Raw genomic sequence first — 20,618 nt, forward strand, 5'->3', positions numbered from 1 at the left:
AGGATTTGAAATAGCTCCAGTGGAATTCCATCACCTCCACCAGCTTTGTTTGTAGTGATGCTTCCTAAAGCCCACTTGAGTTCACATTCTAGGATGCCTGGCTCTAGGTGAGTGATCATACCATTGTGATTATCTGGATTGTGAAGATCTTTTCTGTCCAGTTCTTCTGTGTATGCTTGCCACCTCTTCTTCATATCTTCTGCTTCTGTAAGGTCCATACAATTTTTGTCCTTTATTGAGCCCATCTTTGCATGAAATGTTCCCTTGGTATCTCTAATTTTCATGAAGATATCTCTAGTTTTTCCCATTCTGTTGTTTTCCTCTATTTCTTTGCACTGATCAGTGAGGAAAGCTTTCTCTCTTTTTTTTTAATTTATTTATTTTAATTGGAGGCTAATTACTTTACAATATTGTATTGAGGAAGTCTTTCTTACCTCTCCTTGCTATTCTTTGGAACTCTGCATTCAAATGCTTATATCTTTCCTTTTCTCCTTTGCTTTTCACTTCTCTCCTTTTCACGTCTATTTGTAAGGCCTCCCCAGACAGCCATTTTGCTTTCTTGCGTTTCTTTTTCTTGGGGATGGTCTTGATCCCTGTCTCCTGCACAATGTCACAAACCTCTGTCTATAGTTCATTAGGCACTCTATCAGATCTACACCCTTAAATCTATTTTTCACTTTCACTGTATAATCATAAGGGATTTGATTTAGGTTATAGCCGAATGGTCTAGCGGTTTTCCCTACTTTCTTCAATATAAGTCTGAATTTGGCAATAAGGAGTTTATGATCTGAGGCACAGTCAGCTCCTGGTCTTGTTTTTGTTGACTGTATAGAGCTACTACATCTTTGGCTGCAAAGAATATAATCAATCTGATTTCAGTGTTGACCATCTGGTGATGTCCTGTGTAGAGTCTTCTCTTGTGTTGTTGGAAGAGGGTGTTTGCTATGACCAGGGTATTCTCTTCGCAAAACTCTATTAGCCTTTGCCCTGCTTCATTCTGTACTCCAAGGCCAAATTTGCCTGTTACTCCAGGTGTTTCTTGATTTCCTACTTTTGCTTTCCAGTCCCCTACAATGAAAAGGACATCTTTTCTGGTGTTAGTTCTCTAAGGTCTTGGAACACAAAGTGATGTTGTTATCAGAATTTTCTGACATATCCCAAAAGAAGTCCAGCTTGGTTCTTATCTTTAGGGAAAATAACTTTGATCCCATCTCTTCACAACAAGTGTTTTTTAAGTTAGCATTAATTGAGCACCTGCTCTGTGTCAGCCATCATGTGAAGCACTTTGCATGCATGATCTCAGTTTTCTCCACAATAAAATTGAACAGATGAAGAAACTAAGGCCAAAAGTAGTTCAGTAACTTGTCCAAGGTCACATAACCTGCCCCTTCCTTATGGGTTTCAACTCTTCTCAACCTGAGGATGTTTACTGCCAGCAAATGACATGGAAGAAACATTCTTGATGAGATCTTGAGAAGGAAGAACCTCGATCCTAACCTTAGGATCCTGCCTGGAGGAGGTGTATCTGCCAGGAGGAAGCTAGCCTGGGGAGATCTTCCCAAGGGATCTGGGTAAAATTCCTGGCACACTTGTGTGGTTTACCTGGACAGTTTGGCCTCAGCCACAAAACTCTCCCAGGCATTGTCTTCAGTGAGCAGGAACGGCAGTTCTTCCCTGTTTACTCTCTCTGGGAAATACTCAGTGACAACGTCAGTAAAGTTTTGGCTCTCTACACAGAAAAAAAAGGAAAAAGATTACAAGAAATTATGGTGGAACATAAATGGTATTGAGTTTAAAGTGGCTCAGCAGTAAAGAATCTGCCTGCAATTCAGGAGACACATTAAGACGCGGGTTCCATCCCTGGGTAGGAGTATCCCCTGGAGGAGGAACTGGAAGTCCACTGCAGTATTCTTGCCTGGAGAATCCCATGGAAAGAGGAGCCTGGCAGGCTACAGTCCATGAGGTTGCAAAGTTTGGACATGACTGAGTGACTGAGCAAACAAGAGCACACACAAACTGGCTCAAGTTCACCTTCCTGAGCAAAATCAACTGGGGTACTGTTCATGGATTCACCTGGGGTTACAGGTAGTCCGTTCCCCTGCCCCTAATTCATAAGTTGAAATCCTGATGCCTCCTTCCCCCTGCAATGACTGTATTAGGAGATAAGGCCTTTAAGGCAGTAATTAGGTAAAAAGAGACCATATGTGCAGAGTCCTAATCCAGTAAGATTGGTGCCCTTATCAGAAGAGTCATCGGATTTCTTTCTCTCTCTACCCCCGAGCAGGAGGGCTTCTAAATTTTTCTCTTTTCCCTGCATCACTAAGGGAGAAAGGAAACTTGAACTTGCCTGGAGGGAACCCGCACAAGTAACTCTGTATTGATTGGTTGGGGGGGGAGGTGGGTGGGGGAAACAATGGAGCACCTGGGTGTCCTCAGGGGTGCTTGAGGTCCATAGGACCAGTATCTGCCTAAGGCAGTCACACCTGGTAAGCAGGTGCTTATATATGGGAGCACTGGGAAAATGCCCTAACACAACATGGGGCAGGAGGGATGCTAAAGAGAGGGAGATGTTTCCACCTGAAACTAACACATTCCAGGTAGAGGGGACAGCAGCACACTGGCAGGACCTACTGTGCGGCAGGCACTGGCCCAGGCCACGGACATGCGTGGTATTTTACCCTCATGAACACATAGGAAAACACTATTTCTATTTTACAGGTGAGGTCAGTTAAGGAGCTCCAGGTCACACAGGTGGGATGTGGCAAAGGCCAGTCTGGGGTTTAGCCCAGGGTCCGCTGACCCTCGCAGAGCAGCTGGGTGCACAGCAGGGCAAGAGCTGCAGGAAGCAGCCTCTGTGGTGATGCCCCAGGGCCTGCGAGCAAGAGGAGGCTGAGACCAAGGGAGAGGGCAGGAGAAGCTCCGGATGCTGGAAGGCCACCTCCCCTGCCCCTCCTGGCCTTGGGGACTCCCTCTGCTGCCCCCTTCCGGTCCTGCCCGCACTTCTGAGTCAGTTGCTAATGACAGTGGGAGAGGAAGTGGGCGCCTTAACTGATGCTCTCTTGAGAGAACAAACCCTATTTCCTCTTAGGTTCCCCGGAAAAGAGTCCCCATGGGCAGAGGAAACAGGGTTGGCCCTCTCTGGTAGACTTTCCTGAGTCACTAAGACTCTGGACTTCCTATAAAAGTCCTCCCAAATAGACCTATTGTCAGGTGGAAATAAGTTGAAGTAGAAAAGAGCAGTGTGCTCTCAGCCCTTCCTGTGAACTCTGCATCCATCCAAATGGCCTGATCACCCACGCTGGGCCACTGGGACCAAAGTCACTGGTGTCGTTGTTACCTTCATGGACAAGACTACAGACATCACCCACTCAATGGACATGAGTTTGAGCAAGCTCCAGGAGTTGGTGATGGACAGGGAAGCCAGGCGTGCTGCAATCCATGGGACTGCAAAGAGTTAGACACACGACTGAGTGACTGAATGGAACTGAACTGAGACTACGAGGGTTGTAGGTGACATGCTCAGAATGGCTAAGCGGTGGGCTTAGGGCCCTCTCCCAGGGACCACGGGAGCAGAGCAGAGGCTTTCCCGGGGGTTTCTCAGATGAAGTGTTGCCAGGATTGGGCGTTGAAAGATGAGCATAACTTTGCCACGTGGTAGGAGCAGGTGTTTCTGGAAGAAAGATCTGGGGGAGGAAGTGCCTAGAACCTGCATGAGTGTGCCCCTCAGCAGCCCGAGTATGACCAGTATGCAGTGATCAGCTGGTATCTTCTGGGACTGTGCCAAGTGCTGGCAGTGCGAAGGTGAGTAAGGCAGGCAGGCTGGAGAGTGAGGGTGGATGGAGGGGGCGGAGGGGCTGGAAAGAAGGCCATGGAGCAGACGGAGCACTATTGGCAAAGGACCTCACAGTCTGGTTTCAGTCAGCTGATATGGGTTTGTAGCTTCTCTGTGTGTTGGGGACATTCACCTTTATCTTCTCTAAGTATTGCAGACATTGTCTCCAGATCTCTTGCATTTTGATTTGGTTTACGGAGTCCTTAGCAATTTCTAATTTTTAAGAGGTCATTGGTTTCTGGGATTTGTGTCTTGGTGAGACAGTTTTCTCCAATATGTTTTCATTTCTTCCAGTATGTTTGTAGATTTTTTTTCATTCTGGTTTACCTTTAGATCCCTTTAGGGTTCACTAATGGATTAGAGCTTTTTGTTTCTTCTTCTTCCTCCTTTTATCTGCCTTCTACCTTCTCCCTCTTTCCTTTTTTCTCCTCCTCCTCTCCTGCTCTCCCAGACTCCCTACCTTCCTTCCTGCCTGTCTGCTGCTTTATCTCCTTAAAGCAGGATTTACTTAACAGGTACCTACTGCAATCAAAAAGGAATACACTGTTTTTTCCTGCCTTTAAAGGACCCTCTAGTGCAGTAAGGCATTATTCAGATTTTAGCAGGAGCCCATGTCTTTCCACAATTCTCTCTTCCTCTTTCTTCTGCTGTAAAAATATCATGGCTAGAGTAAGGAGACATGAGGAAATACAGGTATTTCCTGCCACCTGAAAGTACAGTATTCCTACAAAAGCTTTCCTAAACCAAGATGGCCTAGTGTGAAGAAGATATAGGCCTCACTTCACAGTTTACTGGAGAGGTTGACCTTTTGGAAAGCAAGGGACGCCCATAAATGGAAACGCTCAGAAACCTGATGGCACTCTGTGTCAGAAAGAGCTTTTATCAAAACAGACAAGGAAAAGAAATGGAATCACCCAACTGCAGGTAAAAGTGGTGTGCTGCTGTGTTTTCACGAAGCTGGTTGCTTCATGTCCCAGTAACGGGTCCCACACCTCGTATTCTAGCCAGGCTGTGCCCAGGAGGGTGGAGGGAGCCCCAGAGGCCCTGGAGCAGGAGGAGCAGCAGAGAAGAGACAGGGCACCTGCCCAGTGCTGGGAGCTGCAGAAACTCCGCACAAACAGACCTGCAACCAGGAAAGTGCAAGATTCCAGGGGAGACTGGAGAGGAACTGGGGGAGACAGCAGGGCAGGGAGGCTTTGGAGAGGGAACTCTAAATACAGGTAACATTTCACCTGGTGAGGCAGGTGGGACAAGGCCTTGAAGGGGGAGGGGCAGCCTGAGCAAAGGCCTGGAGGCCGGGGGGAATCAGAGTCCAGGCAGCTGGGAGTCAACCAGGCCCCGTGGAGTCAGGAGGGTGCGGAAGATAGGAGTAGGAGCATCAGGAGGGCCTGGTGATGGTCTAAGGACCCTGCACTTGATCCTGCCCTAACCTCTCCTTTCCCTGCCCAAGGCGGATAACTTGCAGCCACATGGACAAGACGTTTGGTGAGAATCTCTGCCCACATGGAGGGGAGGCCTCTGCATCTGGCCATATAGTTGGGCGGGGAGTCTTTTCAGGGTTCTCCTCTCTCCCACTGATAGGCTTTTCGGGGAGTAACCAATCAGAGGCCAACAGAGGAGGATGCCCTGGATATTAATGCAGCAGCAGAAGCACTGTCCAGCATCCACACCCAGCTGAGGCCCCAGACAAAGGGCAGGACCAGGACAAGAAGGGCAGGGAAGGACAGAAGGACGAGGTGGAGGGTCCAAATGCATTTTCAAGTGTTTGGCATCATCCAGGATCAGCCCTTTCTGCCCACGCTCTCCTCCTCTCTCTGCCTTGTCTCTTGGTCCTTGTGTTTCCCAATTTCAGTTGGCTTCCCTGGCTCCTGGGTCCTACAGTTTCGAGGCAGAGAAGGAGGCAGGGGACCAGCCAGCTCTCCTCTCCCACGTGCCTGGAGACGGGCCTGTCTGTGTAAATTCTCTCCTATCCACACAGTCAGTGGCCACAGCCTCCGTCACCAGGCATTCTCCCTAGTAATCAAGCTGATGGTTACTATTCTTGAGGGAAACCCTGGGCATTGCAGAGGGAAGGTGATAGAAAGAAAGATTCTAGGATCTGGCCTCAGGTTAGGGGTTTGGGGGAACACTAAGGAAGTTGGGCCACTCTAGACTGGGTGCTGTAGAGAATGGCAGGGGCAGTTTTACCCATGATTGTCTCAGTAACTCCATCTACTGAGAGGGGAGACCAGAGCAAGGATAAAGGTGCAACAGGTAAATAAAAAGCAGTCATAATTTTCAGCCGAGGGAGTGAGGGTGAAGACTCTGTGTTCCTGTCGCCTCCATCCCTGCTCTTTATTTATTATTGTTGTTAGCAGCAAAGTGACAAGAAGCTGGGCATGGGATCTTGAGCCCAGAGAGTGGGGTGGGATCCAGTTCTCCATGAACAAGGTTTCTGACTTTGGGCAAATCACAGAACGTCTATGCTCCAGCTTCCTTAGCTGCAAACAAGGATACAGTGGTACACACCTCCTGGTTATCAGAACAATATGGATTATAATTTACAAAGTCTTAGAGTAAGTACCAGTGCAGAGCAAAATCAGAAATACAAGCCACTCTCACGAGTAGCTGTTACTATAACTATAAGGACCTTTACTATCATTTCAGTCAGGTCTCAGCAAGAATACTAAATAAGTACTCTTTTGCCTTCTTAAAATACTGCCTAAGTGTAATTAACATGCTTTCTTTTCTCATCTCCCAACACAAGATAGTCACAACCAGAACCAAAAGAAGTTCTCTCTATATAAAGATCTGCTATTTAAATAATAACAGAGACAAGACGAAGGATGGGCACCATCACCTCTGATACGTGTGAATGTAAATGTGTACAGCTTCTTTGCATAACAAAGTAGCTTAAGTAGGAAAAAATGTTAGGTGTTGATACCCTTGGATCCAGTCATTCTACTTCTAGAAACAGCTTAATGAAAGAATCTTAAATGGAGGCAAAGTTTTATGCAAGAAGAGTATTCTTTGCACTACTATTTACACAAAGAATTAAAAACAGCCTGAAGTCCAACAATCAGGAGTGGACAGCAAAGATGACACCAATCAGGGCCTCAGCTGACCAGGGCAGGGCTGCGGGGATTGGAGTGGGGCTGGTGGGACTCCAGTAAAAAGATCTGTGGGATAAAGGCTATTGTAGAAGTGAGGAAGATGTGTGCCGTGGGAGCTATAGCACCGGGGACTTTATCCAACGCAGAGACTCGAGCACAGAGTGCATGACAACATTTTGCAATAAAAAGAGTCATTTTCCAATTAACCTGCATCCACAAAGAGACATTTTTGTACATTAAAGCAAGTAGAGCATAGTCATCACCAACCTGGGATTTGGATCAGAAAGACTTGGGTTCAAGGCTGGGCTCCAGCAGATATGTGAAAACTTGGACTGACCTAAGTTTAGGTGGGTTTCAGGAGCCTGCACGTCATAGACAGTGGATCAATATCACCTATAACCAATTAGTAACACAAGCGTTCCCAACCTCATGTAATTTCCAGAGTATCCCTTCCTACCTGTTCTGCTGTCTCTGGTGTTATTGCTCCTGTACTTCGCAGATGGCTCTCTCCTGTCTGATTATCCTCTCTTGTACCCCAGCAGGAGAGCAGAGCTCTGACTGGAGAGGACGGCGGGAGGATGAGTAACTTTCCTTAACAGGTGCTCTGCAGAGCCCAGGGGACAGAACCACGTGGGGCTAAGTCCCCGGTGGCCCTGGCGGCTGTCCCAGGGGAAACCACCCAGGACCTCACCCCTCGCTGCCCCCTCAGCCACCGCTCACGCGTGATCAAGCCCACATCTGTTTTCTCTTCCCCAAGGGTGAAACGTCACCTTCTTCCAGCCTGACACAGACCGGTGAGCTGAAGGGAGATCTCTGAGACCCTGCTGCTGCCACCATGAGCTCAGAAGATCCCAAGGACTGCTCAGGTAGTCAGCCACCTCGTCTCTGGCAGGTTCCTACTTGTGACCCAGAATTGAGGGTGCTGGCTCCAGGCCCAATTAACCTGCCGAGTAATCAAGAACTGAGAAAGGCGTGGATGAGCATCCCCCAGAGAGGCAAGGGGAAGTCCCCTAACACTTGACAGTCTGTCCCCACAGCCTCTTTCCTGGTCCTCCCCTCAGGGAGCCACAGGCAAGATGCTAACTTCCTCCCCCTGCCTCCTGACCCCCAGCTATAGACTCAGAAGTGAGGCCAGGACAGCCCAGGGAGGGGGGCGGCACAGCAGAGCAAGTCCCCAAGGCCAGGCGGGACAGGGAGAGGAGGTCCCCTGGAGCTTCTCCTGCCCTCTCCCTTGGTCCAAGCCCCCTTCTGCTCCCAGACCCTGGGGTGTCAACACAGAGGCTGTTTCCTCCACTTCTCACCCTGCTGCCCACCCAGCTGCTCTGTGAGGGTCAACAGAGTCTAAACTGAACCCAGTCGGGCCTTTGCTGCCTCCCACACCTGTGTGACCTGGAGCAGCTTACCTGACCAAACCTGTAAGATGAGAAGAATATTTCCCTATGTTGTGATGAGGACCAAATATAATGTGTGTCCGTGGCCTGAGCCAGGGCCTGCCACATAGTAGGGCCTGCCTAGTGCCGTGCTGTCCCCTCTACGTGGAATGTGTTAGTTCCAAGTAGAAACCTCTCCCCTTCTCTAGACTCCCCTCTCCCCTTCTCTAGAATCCCCTCTCTCGAGTGCTGTGCTAGGGCACCTGCCCAGTGCTCCCATATATAAACACCTGATTACCAGGTGACTGCCTCAGGCAGGAACTAGTTCTATCGTTCTCAAATGCCCATGCAGACACCCAGTTCAGTTCAGTCGCTCAGTCGTGTCCGACTCTTTGTGACCCCATGAATTGCAGCATGCCAGGCCTCCCTGTCCATCACCAACTCCTGGAGTTCATCCAAACTCATGTCCATCGAGTTGGTGATGCCATCCAGCCATCTCTTCCTGGCATTCCCCTTCTCCTCCTGCCCCAATCCCTCCCAGCATCAGAGTCTTTTCTAGTGAGTCAACTCTTCACATGAGGTAGCCAAAGTATTGGAGTTTCAACTTCAGCATCAGTCCTTCCAAAGAACCGCCAGGACTGATCTTTAGGGTGGACTGGTTGGATCTCCCTGCAGAAGAAGGGACTCTCGAGAGTCTTCTCCAACACCACAGTTCAAAAGCATCAATTCTTCGGCGCTCAGCTTTCTTCACAGTTCAAATCTCACATCCATACATGACTACTGGAAAAACCATAACCTTGACTAGACAGAACTTTGTTGGCAAAATAATGTCTCTGCTTTTGAATATGCTATCTAGGTTGGTCATAACTTTCCTTCCAAGGAGTAGACGTCTTTTAATTTTATGGCTACCATTACCATCTACAGTGATTTTGGAGCCCCCCAAAATAAAGTCTGACACTGTTTCCACTGTTCCTCCATCTATTTCACATGAAGAGATGGGACCAGATGCCATGATCTTTGTTTTCTGAATATTGAGCTTTAAGTCAGCTTTTACACTCTCCACTTTTACTTTCATCAAGAGGCTTTTTAGTTCCTCTTCACTTTCTGTCATAAGGGTGGTGTCGTCTGCATATCTGAGGTTATTGATATTTCTCCCAGCAATCTTGATTCTAGCTTGTGCTTCTTCCAGTCCAGTGTTTCTCATGATGTACTCTGCATAGAAGTTATGTAAGCAGGGTGACAATATATAGGCTTGATGTACTCCTTTTCCTATTTGGAACCAGTCTGTTGTTCCATGTCCAGTTCTAACTGTTGCTTCCTGACCTGCATATAGGTTTCTCAAGAGGCAGGTCAGGTGATCTGGTGTTCCCATCTCTTTCCGAATTTTCCACAGTTTCTTGTGATCCACACAGTCAACGGCTTTGGCATAGTCAATAAAGCAGAAATAGATGTTTTTCTGGAACTCTCTTGTTTTTCGATGATCCAGCGGATATTAGCAATTTGATCTCTGGTTCCTCTGCCTTTTCTAAAACCAGCTTGAACATCTGGAAGTTCATGGTTCACATATTGTTGAAGCCTGGCTTGGAGAATTTTGAGCATTACTTTGCTAGTATGTGAGATGAGTGCAATTGTGTGGTAGTTTGAGCATTCTTTGGCATTGCCTTTCTTTGGAACTGGGATGAAAACTGACCTTTTCCAGTCCTGTGCCCACTGCTGAGTTTTCCAAATGTGCTGGCATATTGAGCGCATCACTTTCACAGCATCATCATTCAGGATTTGAAATAGCTCCACTGGAATGCCATCACCTCCACTAGCTTTGTTCGTAGTGATGCTTTCTAAGGCCCACTTGACTTCACATTCCAGGATGTCTGGCTCTAGGTGAGTGATCTCACCATCCTGATTATCTGGATCATGAAGATCTTTTTTGTACAGTTCTTCTGAGTATTCCTGCCATGTCTTCCTGATATCTTTCGCTTCTGTTCAGTCCATACCATTTCTGTCCTTTATCGAGCCCATCTTTGCATAAAGTGTTCCCTTGGTATCTCTAATTTTCTCAAAGAGATCTCTAGTCTTTCCCACTCTGTTGTTTTCCTCTATTTCTTTGCATTGATCACTGAGGAAGGCTTTCTTATCTCTCCTTGCTATTCTTTGGAACTCTGCATTCAGATGCTTATATCTTTCCTTTTCTCCTTTGCTTTTCACTTCTTCTTTTCAATTCTTCTTTTCACAACTGTTTGTAAGGCCTCCTCAGACAGTCATTTTGCTTTTTTGCATTTCTTTCCCATGGGGAAGGTCTTGATTCCTGTCTCCTGTACAATGTCACAAACCTCCATCCATAGTTCATCAGACACTCTATCAGATCTAGTCCCTTAAATCTTTTTCTCACTTCCACTGTATAATCATAGGGATTTGATTAGGTGGCTTAGACGCTAAAGCATCTGCCACAATGCGGGAGACCCGGGTTCAATCCCTGGGTCGGGAAGATCTCCTGGAGAAGGAAATGGCAACCTACTCCAGTATTCTTGCCTGGAGGATCCCATGGACAGAGAAGCCTGGTAGGCTACAGTCCATGGGGTCGCAAAGAGTCGGACATGACTGAGCGATTTCACTTCACTTCTGAATGGTCTAGTGGTTTTCCCTACTTTCTTCAATTTCAGTCTGAATTTGGCAATAAGGAGTTCATGATCTGAGCCACAGTCAGCTCCTGGTCTTGTTTTGCTGACTGTATAGAGCTTCTCATTCTTTGGCTACAAAGAATATACTCAGTCTGATTTCAGTGTTGACCATCTGGTGATGTCCATGTGTAGAGTCTTCTCTTGTGTTGTTGGAAGAGGGTGTTTGCTATGACCAGTGCGTTCTCTTGGCAAAACTCTATTAGTCTTACCCTGCTTCATTGTGTACCTCAACACCAAATTTGTCTGTTACTCCAGGTGTTTCTTGACTTCCTACTTTTGCATTCCAGTCCCCTAGAATGAAAAGGACATCGTTTTTGGGTGTTAGTTCTAAAAGGTCTTGTAGGTCTTCACAGAACTGTTCAACTTCAGCTTCTTCCACGTTACTGGTTGGGGCATAGACTTGGATAACTGTGATATTGAATGGTTTGCCTTGGAAACAAACAGAGATCATTCTGTCATTTTTGAGACTGCATCCAAGGACTGCATTTCAGACTCTTTTGTTGACTATGATGGTTACTCCATTTCTTCTGAGGGATTCTTGCCCGCAGTAGTAGCTATAATGGTCATCTCAGTTAAACTCGCCCATTCCAGTCCATTTTAGTTCGCTGATTCCTAGAATGTCGACGTTCACTCTACCATCTCCTGTTTGACCACTTCCAATTTGCCTTGATTCATGGACCTAACATTCCAGGTTCCTATGCAATATTACTCTTTACAGCATCGCACCTTGCATCTATCACCAATCACATCCACAGCTGGTTATTGTTTTTGCTTTGGCTCCATCCCTTCATTCTTTCTGGAGTTATTTCTCCACTGATCTCCAGTAGCATATTGGGCACCTGCCAACCTGGGGAGTTCTTCTTTCAGTATCCTATGAGTTTGCCTTTTCATACTGTTCATGGTGTTCTCAAGGCAAGAATACTGAAGTGGTTTGCCATTCCCTTCTCCAGTGGACCACCACATTCTGTCAGACCTCTTTACCATGACCTCTCCGTCTTGAGTGGCCCCACTCGGCATGGCTTAGTTTCACTAAGTTAGACAAGGCTGTCCTCGGTGTGATCAGATTGGCTGTTTTTCTGTGATTATGGTTTCAGTCTGTCTGTTCTCTGATGACCTCTCGCAACACCTACCGTCTTACTTGGGTTTTTCTTACTTTGGACATGGGGTATCTCTTCATGGCTGCTGCAGCAAAGCGTAGCCGCTGCTCCTTACTTGGGCGAGTTGCCCCTCCTGATCTTGAATGTGGAGTAGCTCCTCTCAGCCACTCTTCCTGCGCTGTCTGTCGCAGCCACCGCACTTCCGGAGTGGGTAGCCTTTCCTTTCTCCAGGGGATCTTCCCAACCCAGGGATCGAACCCAGGTCTCCTGCATTGCAGGCGGATTCTTTACCAGCTGAGCCACAAGGGAAGCCCTAAGTAAGTGTTACTTGCTCAGTCATGCCCGACTCTTTGTGACCCCATGGACTGCAGCCCACCAGGTTCCTCTGTCCATGAGATTTTCCAGGCAAGGATACTGGAGTGGGTTGCCAGTTCCTTCTCCAGGGAATCTTCCCAACCCAGGGATCTTCCCAACCCAGGGATTGAACTCGGGTCTCCTGTAATACAGGCAGATTCTTTACCAACTGAGCTACAAGGGAAGCCCACAGAAACCCAGGTGCTCAGTTATTTCCTCCACCTACACCACCCTCAGCAGTCAACACACAGAGCTAGTGCTGTGGGTTCCCTCCATGTGAGCCCTGAGTTCATTTCGCCCTTAGTGACGCATGAGAAAAAGAAAACCTAAGAACACTTAGTACTTCAGGGAAGAGAGAGACAGGAAGAGATCTGACGTCTCTTCATTTAATAAAGACACTGATATTACTGAATTAAGGCCCACACTGAAGGCCTCATTTCACCTGATTACTGCCTTGAAGCCCCCTGTCTTCTAATACAGTCATTGCAGAGTGGGTGGGTCTGGGCGTTAACTTATGAATTGGGGCTGGTGCATACAGTCCACCTGAGACCCCAGAGAAATCCATCAACAGCGTGCCAGATGAATGCTGCTCAGAAAGGTGAACTTTAACCACTTATACTCGATACCGTTTACATCACACCATAGTTTATTCGAATCTTCAATTTTTATTTTCCTGTCTAGAGAGCCAAAGCTTTGTTGAGGATGCCATTGACTATTTCCAGAAGAGTGTGAGTTGGGAACAACTGCAATTCCTGCTCACGGAAGACAAACCCTGGGAAAATTTTGTGACCAAGGCCAATTTGTCCAGGTAACAATGCAGATACACCAGGAATGTCACCAACATGCCCCCCCTGGCTAGTTTCCTCCAGGCAAGATCCTATGGTTGGGGTCGAGGATGTTCCTCCTCAAGATCCTATGTGGAATGTTTCCTCCGTGTTATTTGTTGGCATTGAATGACGTTGGGTAGAGAAGAGACGAAATCTGCAAGGAAGGGCAGGTCATATGACCTTGGACAAATTACGGAACTACTCTCTGCTTCATCCTCTGTTCAGTTTATAGTGAGGACTCTGAGAAAATGCATGCAAGCGCTTTTCATGATTGCTAACACAGAGTAGGTGCTCAATCAATGTTAATTTTAAAATAAGCTTGTTGGGAAGAATCAGGGACCTTCTCCCTGGAGATGAGAACCAAGAAGGACTTCCTTGGGTCAAGTTGCAAAATCCTGACCCAAACATCATTTTGTGTTCCTGGGATTCTGACTAAAACTCCTTCACTCCCCATCTTAGGAATTATACCAACACTGCAGGTTCCTGCTGGCCAATGAGGCAGAGAGGCTGGAAGGGAACTGGTTAGAGCTGGTGGGATCCTGGATCTAGCCCTGCCCAACTCTGGGCCTGTGGGTTTAAGACTTTGAGTCTCAGATTTGTTATGTGTTATGTGTCCAGTGGGAATAGCAATTCAGTCTATGGATTGTAGTGATGGCCTCAGAGTGAACTGCAGGTCAGAGGTGGGGAACCAAGTGCAATCATCTCGTCCGAAGGCCCAGGGAGGCCTGCACCAGGGTCAGACCCAGGGGTCAGGGTGGAGCAGAGGGTCCAGGTTGGAGGACGAGTAGGCAGGCTTGGGCAGCAGGGCCAGGACTAGAGTGAGGAGAGTGGGCCCCGAGGACACAGGACTGAAGGGGCTGTGACCCTAGCAGAGGTCCTGGGAGAGGGAGGCGGGACATTTCTTTCTTCCCTGATGGGATCCCCTCATGCTGGGCTAGAGGGCCCTGGGTGACCATGTCCTCCACACCCTGCCTGGGACCTGGATTCTCATTCCATCTGGGACCCTCTTCTAATCCACATGAAGCCACCCTGACAGTGGGAAGGCCGTGTGGCTCAGGGAACCTCCAGGGTCCTAGTGAGTGGCTGCAATTGGGTGTCATTTGAGGGATTCTGAGGAGCCTCGCATGTCCCCACCCAAGAGGAAGACACTTTCTCCATCCGCTGTGCAAGTGCCGGTCTCTTCAGGCTCAGCAGTTCAGATGTGTGTTTCCTCAAGTCTCTTGGATCTTCAGAGGTTCCATAAGGTTGCACACAGCCTTGGGGTGCAGGCTCATGAAGATGTCACAAATTAACATGTGACCCCTGAGAGGACAGGGGTGCTGGGTGCTGGCTCAGGAGTCAGTGAGGTGAGCTGGAGGGCCCATGGGAACAGGGCGCACAGCTCATCTCCTGCTTCCCAGTCAATATGGGCAGTGACAGACCCAGTGTCCTTCTGCAGAGAAGGCCAAGGGTATCAGGCTTGGGTGAGAGCAGATGCCAGGCAAAACGATCGTTAAGGGTCCTTTTAGCTGAGTTTTGATTAAAAAAAAAAAAAATTCTAGACGCACAGTTAGCCGATCTGAAAAGTATGAGGGCATAGTCCCAGGACTGCCCTTACATTTTCCATCAAGGGCAAATTTGGGGGGTCCTACAACCACCCTCAGATTTTAGAACTCCATAGAAGGATGCACAGACTCATTTAAAGCATCAGGATCCCAGTTATGGTTTATTACAGGGAAGGATGCAGTTTCCCACCAGCCACAGGGTCTGGGCAGGTTTCACACACGAAGCTTTCATTGTCCCCAGGATACATTACTGTCTTGGATTCAGTGGGGCAGGACACACGGAGTACTGCCCGCCAGGGATGCTCACCCTATTTAACAGCACATTACCCTGACCTCTCATCTCCAGCCCCTCCCAGAGGTCAGACTAATGCCCTAGCATCCAGCTCCTCCAGAGGTCAGAAGTGATACCACGTGACCCAGAGGCCCACCACATGTCAACTTGTCAGACTGTCCAGTGGCCAAAGTCCCAGGCAGACGAGGACATGCCTATCAGCCAGAATATTCTTGGTGCCTAGGGACCACATCCTAGCAGCCAAGAGCAAAGAAAAAGAGGACTCCTCACTATACACTAAGGTCCCTGAATGAAGGGTTTTCTGCTCTAATCCCAATTCCCTGTTTATCTGTGAAGTTCCCATTTTACACACATTCTGGAAGTGATGGTATTGGTCTGCCTTTGAGGTGTCTTTATCAAATATCTCTCTTAAGTTAAAGGTCTCCTAAGCTGACCTTTGCTTATTTATTCCATGATTGAATAAGTACATGAAGCACTAACAATATCCAAATGAGGGTTGAAGGTTGGAAAAATTTTTACATTGGTAAAATATTGTAATTTACAATAAAATTTCTGTGGTTTATGCAGGATAGAGCTTGTTAGGCCTGTTTCATAGACAAGCAAACTGTCTTTCTAAGACTTTAATGTTCACTGTTACAGGGAAGAGGCAGATGGACTCCGTGAATATCTGATCAAGGTGCAAACTGTCTTGGCCGGGGAGGACCAAGACAGGCTCCTGCAAAAATACCAGCAGGAAAAGGAGAGGTTTTTGAAGGAGTTTCCTCAGGTAAAACAGGAGCTGAAGGAGAGCATAAAAAAGCTCCGTGAGCTCGCAGACAGTGTTGACAAGGTGCACAGGGACTGCACCATCTCCAATGTGGTAGCCTCCTCCACCGGCATTGCGTCTGGTGCCCTGAGCATACTTGGCCTGTTTCTGGCACCCTTTACAGCAGGCCTCAGTCTGGGACTCTCAGCCACTGGAATAGGGCTGGCAGCAGCATCTGCTGTGACAGGTTTGTCCACCACGGTGGTGGAAACTGTAAACACGTCATCAGCAGAAACCCAGGCCAGTTCCCTTAACACAGACAAAGTAAAATGCTGTCTAAATGATCTCTACCAAGTTAAAGACTTGCGGAGGCATATTCATGCCATCAGGGAGGCCAGACGCAACCCTCAATTAGTAGCGACTGCTCAGTCCTACATAAAAACCTGGCGGCTCTCTGACCCAGCTCCCCAAGAGGTGAGCACACATTTCAGAGGCACACCTCTGGCAGCGACTAGAGCAGCCCGCATCGGGAGTGGAGTCCTCTCAGGTGCATTCATAGGCCTGGACGTGTACTCCCTGGTGAAAGACGCACAGGACTTGCAGGAGGGGGCAAAGACAGCATCAGCTGAGAACATGAGGCAGAAAGCCCAGGAGCTGGAGAACAAGTTGGAGGAGCTCACCTGGATCTATGAGAGTCTGCAATAGGGCCCGGCTGGGCCACCCCTAGAGCAATGCAGAGACCAGGGACGTGTGCAGGGTCAAGAGAAGAAACCACTTATTTTGGACTGAAGAAGACACTGAGGGAAGAATAAGGAGAGAAAGGGAGACCAGCATTGAGAGGCCAGGAGTAGGGGAGCTTTGAAAATGGGAGAAAGCCAGAGAGTTAGGATTGTAGAGATCCAGCACAAGTAGCAGGGGCTCCTCTATCGCCCTCCCCAGGGTCTGATATTCCAGCAAGAAGGGTTCCCCCCTGGTGATGGTCTCTAGCCCTGCTTCTCCAGCATCAACTCACATTTGAACTCAGTAGGGAGTGACTTGTTTGTTTCCGTGTTTTATTAAAGTATAGCTGATTTACAATATTGTATTAGCTTCAGGTGAATAGCAAAGTGATTCCATTATACATGTATCTATCTACAGATTTATCCTTTTGAAATGTTTTATACGTTCTTCAGTTCTGTTCAGTTAGTCGTTCAGTCTTTGCAACCCCATGGACTGCAGCACGCCAGGCCTCCCTGTCCAACACCAACTCCCAGAGTTTACCCAAACTCATGTCCATTGAGTTGGTGATGCCATCCAACCAGCTCATCCTCTGTCGTCCCCTTCTCCTTCCACCTTCAATCTTTCCCAGCATCGGGGTCTTTTCAAATGAGTCAGCTCTTCACATCCAGTGGCCAAAGTATTGAAGTTTCAGCTACAGCATCAGTCCTTCCAATGAAAATTCCCAACTGATTTCCTTTAGGATGGACTGGTTGGATCTCCTTGCTGTCCAAGGGACTCTCAAGAGTCTTCTCCAACACCACAGTTCAGAAGCATCGATACTTCAGTTCTCAGCCTTCTTTATGGTCCAACTCTCACATCCAAACATGACTACTGGAAAAATCATAGCTTTGACTATAGGGGACTTTGTCAGCAAAGTGATGTCTCTGATTTTTAATACGCTGTCTAGGTCGGTCATAACTTTTCTTCAATAAGCAAATGTCTTTTAATTTCATGGCTGCGGTCACCTTCCACAGTGATTTTGGAGCCCAAGAAAATGAAGACTGTCTCTGCTTCCATTTTATCCCCATCAAGGAGGGCTGCATGATGCCAAATCTCCCCTACTCATGGAAGACAGAGAGATGGGGACACAGCAGAGTGGGTCCCAGAGTCTCTGTGAAGGAAGAGTTCAGGCAGCTTTCCCCCCAAGGTGGGGCTGTTCCAGAAGTGAATTGACACTTGATGCCAGTCACAGAGGGTCCCCATTGGCCCCGCCAGAATCAGCACTCTTTGGCCCCTGGAACTCAAGCCTCTGAGCTCGCTTCTTTGGACAAGAGGTAATTGATGTTTATGACTCATCTCAAGCTCACAGGGAGCATTTATGGAAGGAAAGTACATTTTTTAAACTACTGGAATGTTGAAGGATTTCTCTTCCTCTAAGGAAATGGCATAGTCCAGAAAACAGACCGACCTGCCAGTTTCCCCATTTGGGAGCAAGTGTGAGCCTTAGTTTTCCCAGGTGACATTGAGATAGTAAATGTCCCATCACAGGCCTGTGGTAACTTGCACAGTGTTGAGTGTGAAAGTGTTTTACAGACTGTAAAGTGTTCAGGTGCTGCTATGTTTGCCCACAACGGTTCAGCTTTTCAACAATTTGTTTTAATTTTTGAAAATCATCAAATTTACCATCTTACCCACTTTTAAGTGTACAGTTGAGTGGTATTAAAGACACTCACATCATTGTACAACCAGCGTCACCATCCAGCCACAGATTGTTTTACATCAAAAACGAAACTATGTCCCAATTATGTGCTAATACCTCATTCTCCCTCCTCTCCAGCCCTGGCAAGCACAGTGTACCCTGATTTTTATGAATTTGCCTCCTCTCAGGACCTCATATGAGTGGAATCATACAATATTTGTCCTCTGTGATGGGTTTTTTTCCCTTTCTTTTTTCCTTCCTGTGGTGAAATAAACACAACATAAAATTGACCACTTAAGCATTTTTAGTGCACAGGTGAGTGGCATCAAGTCCATTCATCTCTTGTGCAGCCATCACCATCATGCATCTCCATCTTCTTTCTTCCTGAAACCTGAGGCTCCACTGGACTGAACTCGCCTCCCCCTCCCACAGCCCCTGACAACCACCACCCCGCTTTCTGTCTTTATCCATTTGCCTACTCTGCAAACCTAATAAACACAGAAAATGCAATAAGTTTTTTGTGACTGTTTTATTTCACTGAACACAATGTCTTCAAGGCGTGTGCACGCTGTAGCATGTGTCTGCATTTTCGTCCTTTTAAAATAATATTTTTAAAAAGAACTTTCTTCCTTTTTTACATCAGTATTAGTCTGTGGTATGTATAGACAGAACCTTTCTTCTGTTATTTTCCTTTCTTCCACACTTTTGCTATTGTGATGAGAGCAGCCTGGCAGAGAGTGGCCGAGACCAGTTCCCCTGAGGTTTGTCAGCCTGGAGGGGATCCCCTGTGCTCTGTCAGCCTGGAGGGGATCCCCTGTGCTGTCAGCCTGGAGGGGATCCCCTGTGCTCTGTCAGCCTGGTGCCCATCTCCATCAGCAATTCTGATGACTCTGAAGCCCTCAGGCCACATGCTCAGTCTGAAGCTCCCTACTCACTCCCACTGATCCTATCAGCCTGGAGGGGATCCCCTGTGCTGTCAGCTTGGAGGGGATCCCCTGTGCTCTGTCCCCTTGTGCTGTCAACTGGAGGGCATCCTCTGCGCTCTGGCCCTTGGTGCCCATCTCCATCAGCAACTCTGATGACTCTGAAGCCCTTGGGTCACATGCTCAGTCTGAAGCCCCCTACTCACTCCCACTGATCCTATAAAAAGGGACAAGCACAGGCAGGTGGGTCGCTGTAGCCATCCTGGGGTACTTCTCTTTTGACACTGGGGACAAATGGAGCCCAATTTCATCACCACTGACTCTTTAGGATCTGCAGATGGGGTGGTCTCTCTCCTGCCCCTGGACTGAGGTCTTGCTGAATCCTCACCTTGATCTGAGTCTGCGGCTCCCATGCTTGCTCTCCCGTGAGCTTGTGTTACTGAGCCCAGGATGGTCTGGCATCTCTTGGGCATTCTCAGCACAGGACCTTCATGACACCTGGACACAGTTCCTCTGGACTAGCTGAGTTCTGCATCTCAGGGTGCTTTTGCTTAACTTCCAGATAAACTCATGCTAGTGGAAGAGAGAAGAATCAGTAGGAGGGAGTTTACTGGGGAAAAAATGATTTAAAGGAAAAAAAAAAGGAACTTTAAACAAGGAGTGGTGTTTACAATAGGCAGTGACAACCTTGGTTTAAATATAGGTTCCTCCCCTGAGTTGTTGGAAGAAAGCCCCCTCCTCGCCCCTGCCATCGGCTGCTGCTGCTGCTACTGCTGCTAAGTCACTTCAGTCGTGTCCGACTCTGTGTGACCCCATAGACGGCAGCACTCTAGGCTCCACCGTCCCTGGGATTCTCCAGGCAAGAACATTGGAGTTGGTTGCCATTTCCTTTACCAATGCATGAAAGTGAAAAGTGAAATTGAAGTCACTCAGTCATGTCCGACCCTCAGCGACCCCATGGACTGCAGCCTACCAGGCTCCTCCATCCATGGGATTTTCCAAGCAAGAGTACTGGAGTCTTTACTGCAAAAATCAGGTCAGATTCCTAGTCTGTGTTCCAAGGTAATTGTCAGACCAAACTGTAGAGTGTGGTCCTCATGGAGTAACACCTGTCACTCCTCTGTCCCTCCCTCTAAGATGGGTAGGTGACCATGATGCCCGGGCATTTTCTGGGATGAAGCACCCCTGAGGGAAGAGCAGGTGGGCCTCCGTGGGGGGTCCAGCCCCACTGCTGCCCCTTGTGGTGGGGGCAAAGAAGAAAAGGCCACCAGGACTGTAGGCTGTAGGGCCTTTTCTTCTGTTTCTTTATCTGAGAAATACAGCCGACACACCCTAGAGCTGATGTGAGACTACAACAGGAAAGGTATGGGCAGAGCCTGCACAGAGGGTGGCCAATGCTCACCCCCCACACACTGCGGCTCTCTGCTCAGGAAGCAAGCAGAAAAGGAGACTCGTTTTCTGTTGTTGAC

The 20,618-nt window shown here is 48.0% G+C and overlaps 1 protein-coding gene across 2 annotated transcripts in view; it reads left to right on the forward strand.

The window, feature by feature from the left end:
* The window catches only part of LOC138437650 (apolipoprotein L3-like), a 228,711-nt gene extending 209,972 nt beyond the window's left edge, over positions 1-18,739 (forward strand). For both annotated transcript variants that reach the window (XM_069585334.1, XM_069585333.1), the window contains exons 2-4: positions 7,682-7,790; positions 13,102-13,228; positions 15,723-18,739. In XM_069585334.1, the coding sequence (XP_069441435.1) occupies positions 7,760-7,790; positions 13,102-13,228; positions 15,723-16,533 (969 nt within the window). In that variant the 5' untranslated portion in view covers positions 7,682-7,759 and the 3' untranslated portion in view covers positions 16,534-18,739. The remainder of the gene's footprint in view (positions 1-7,681; positions 7,791-13,101; positions 13,229-15,722) is intronic.
* The last annotated feature ends 1,879 nt before the right edge of the window (positions 18,740-20,618 follow it).

This window comes from Ovis canadensis, chromosome 3 (genome assembly GCF_042477335.2).
Source record: "Ovis canadensis isolate MfBH-ARS-UI-01 breed Bighorn chromosome 3, ARS-UI_OviCan_v2, whole genome shotgun sequence".
NCBI classification, from domain to species: Eukaryota; Metazoa; Chordata; class Mammalia; order Artiodactyla; family Bovidae; genus Ovis; species Ovis canadensis.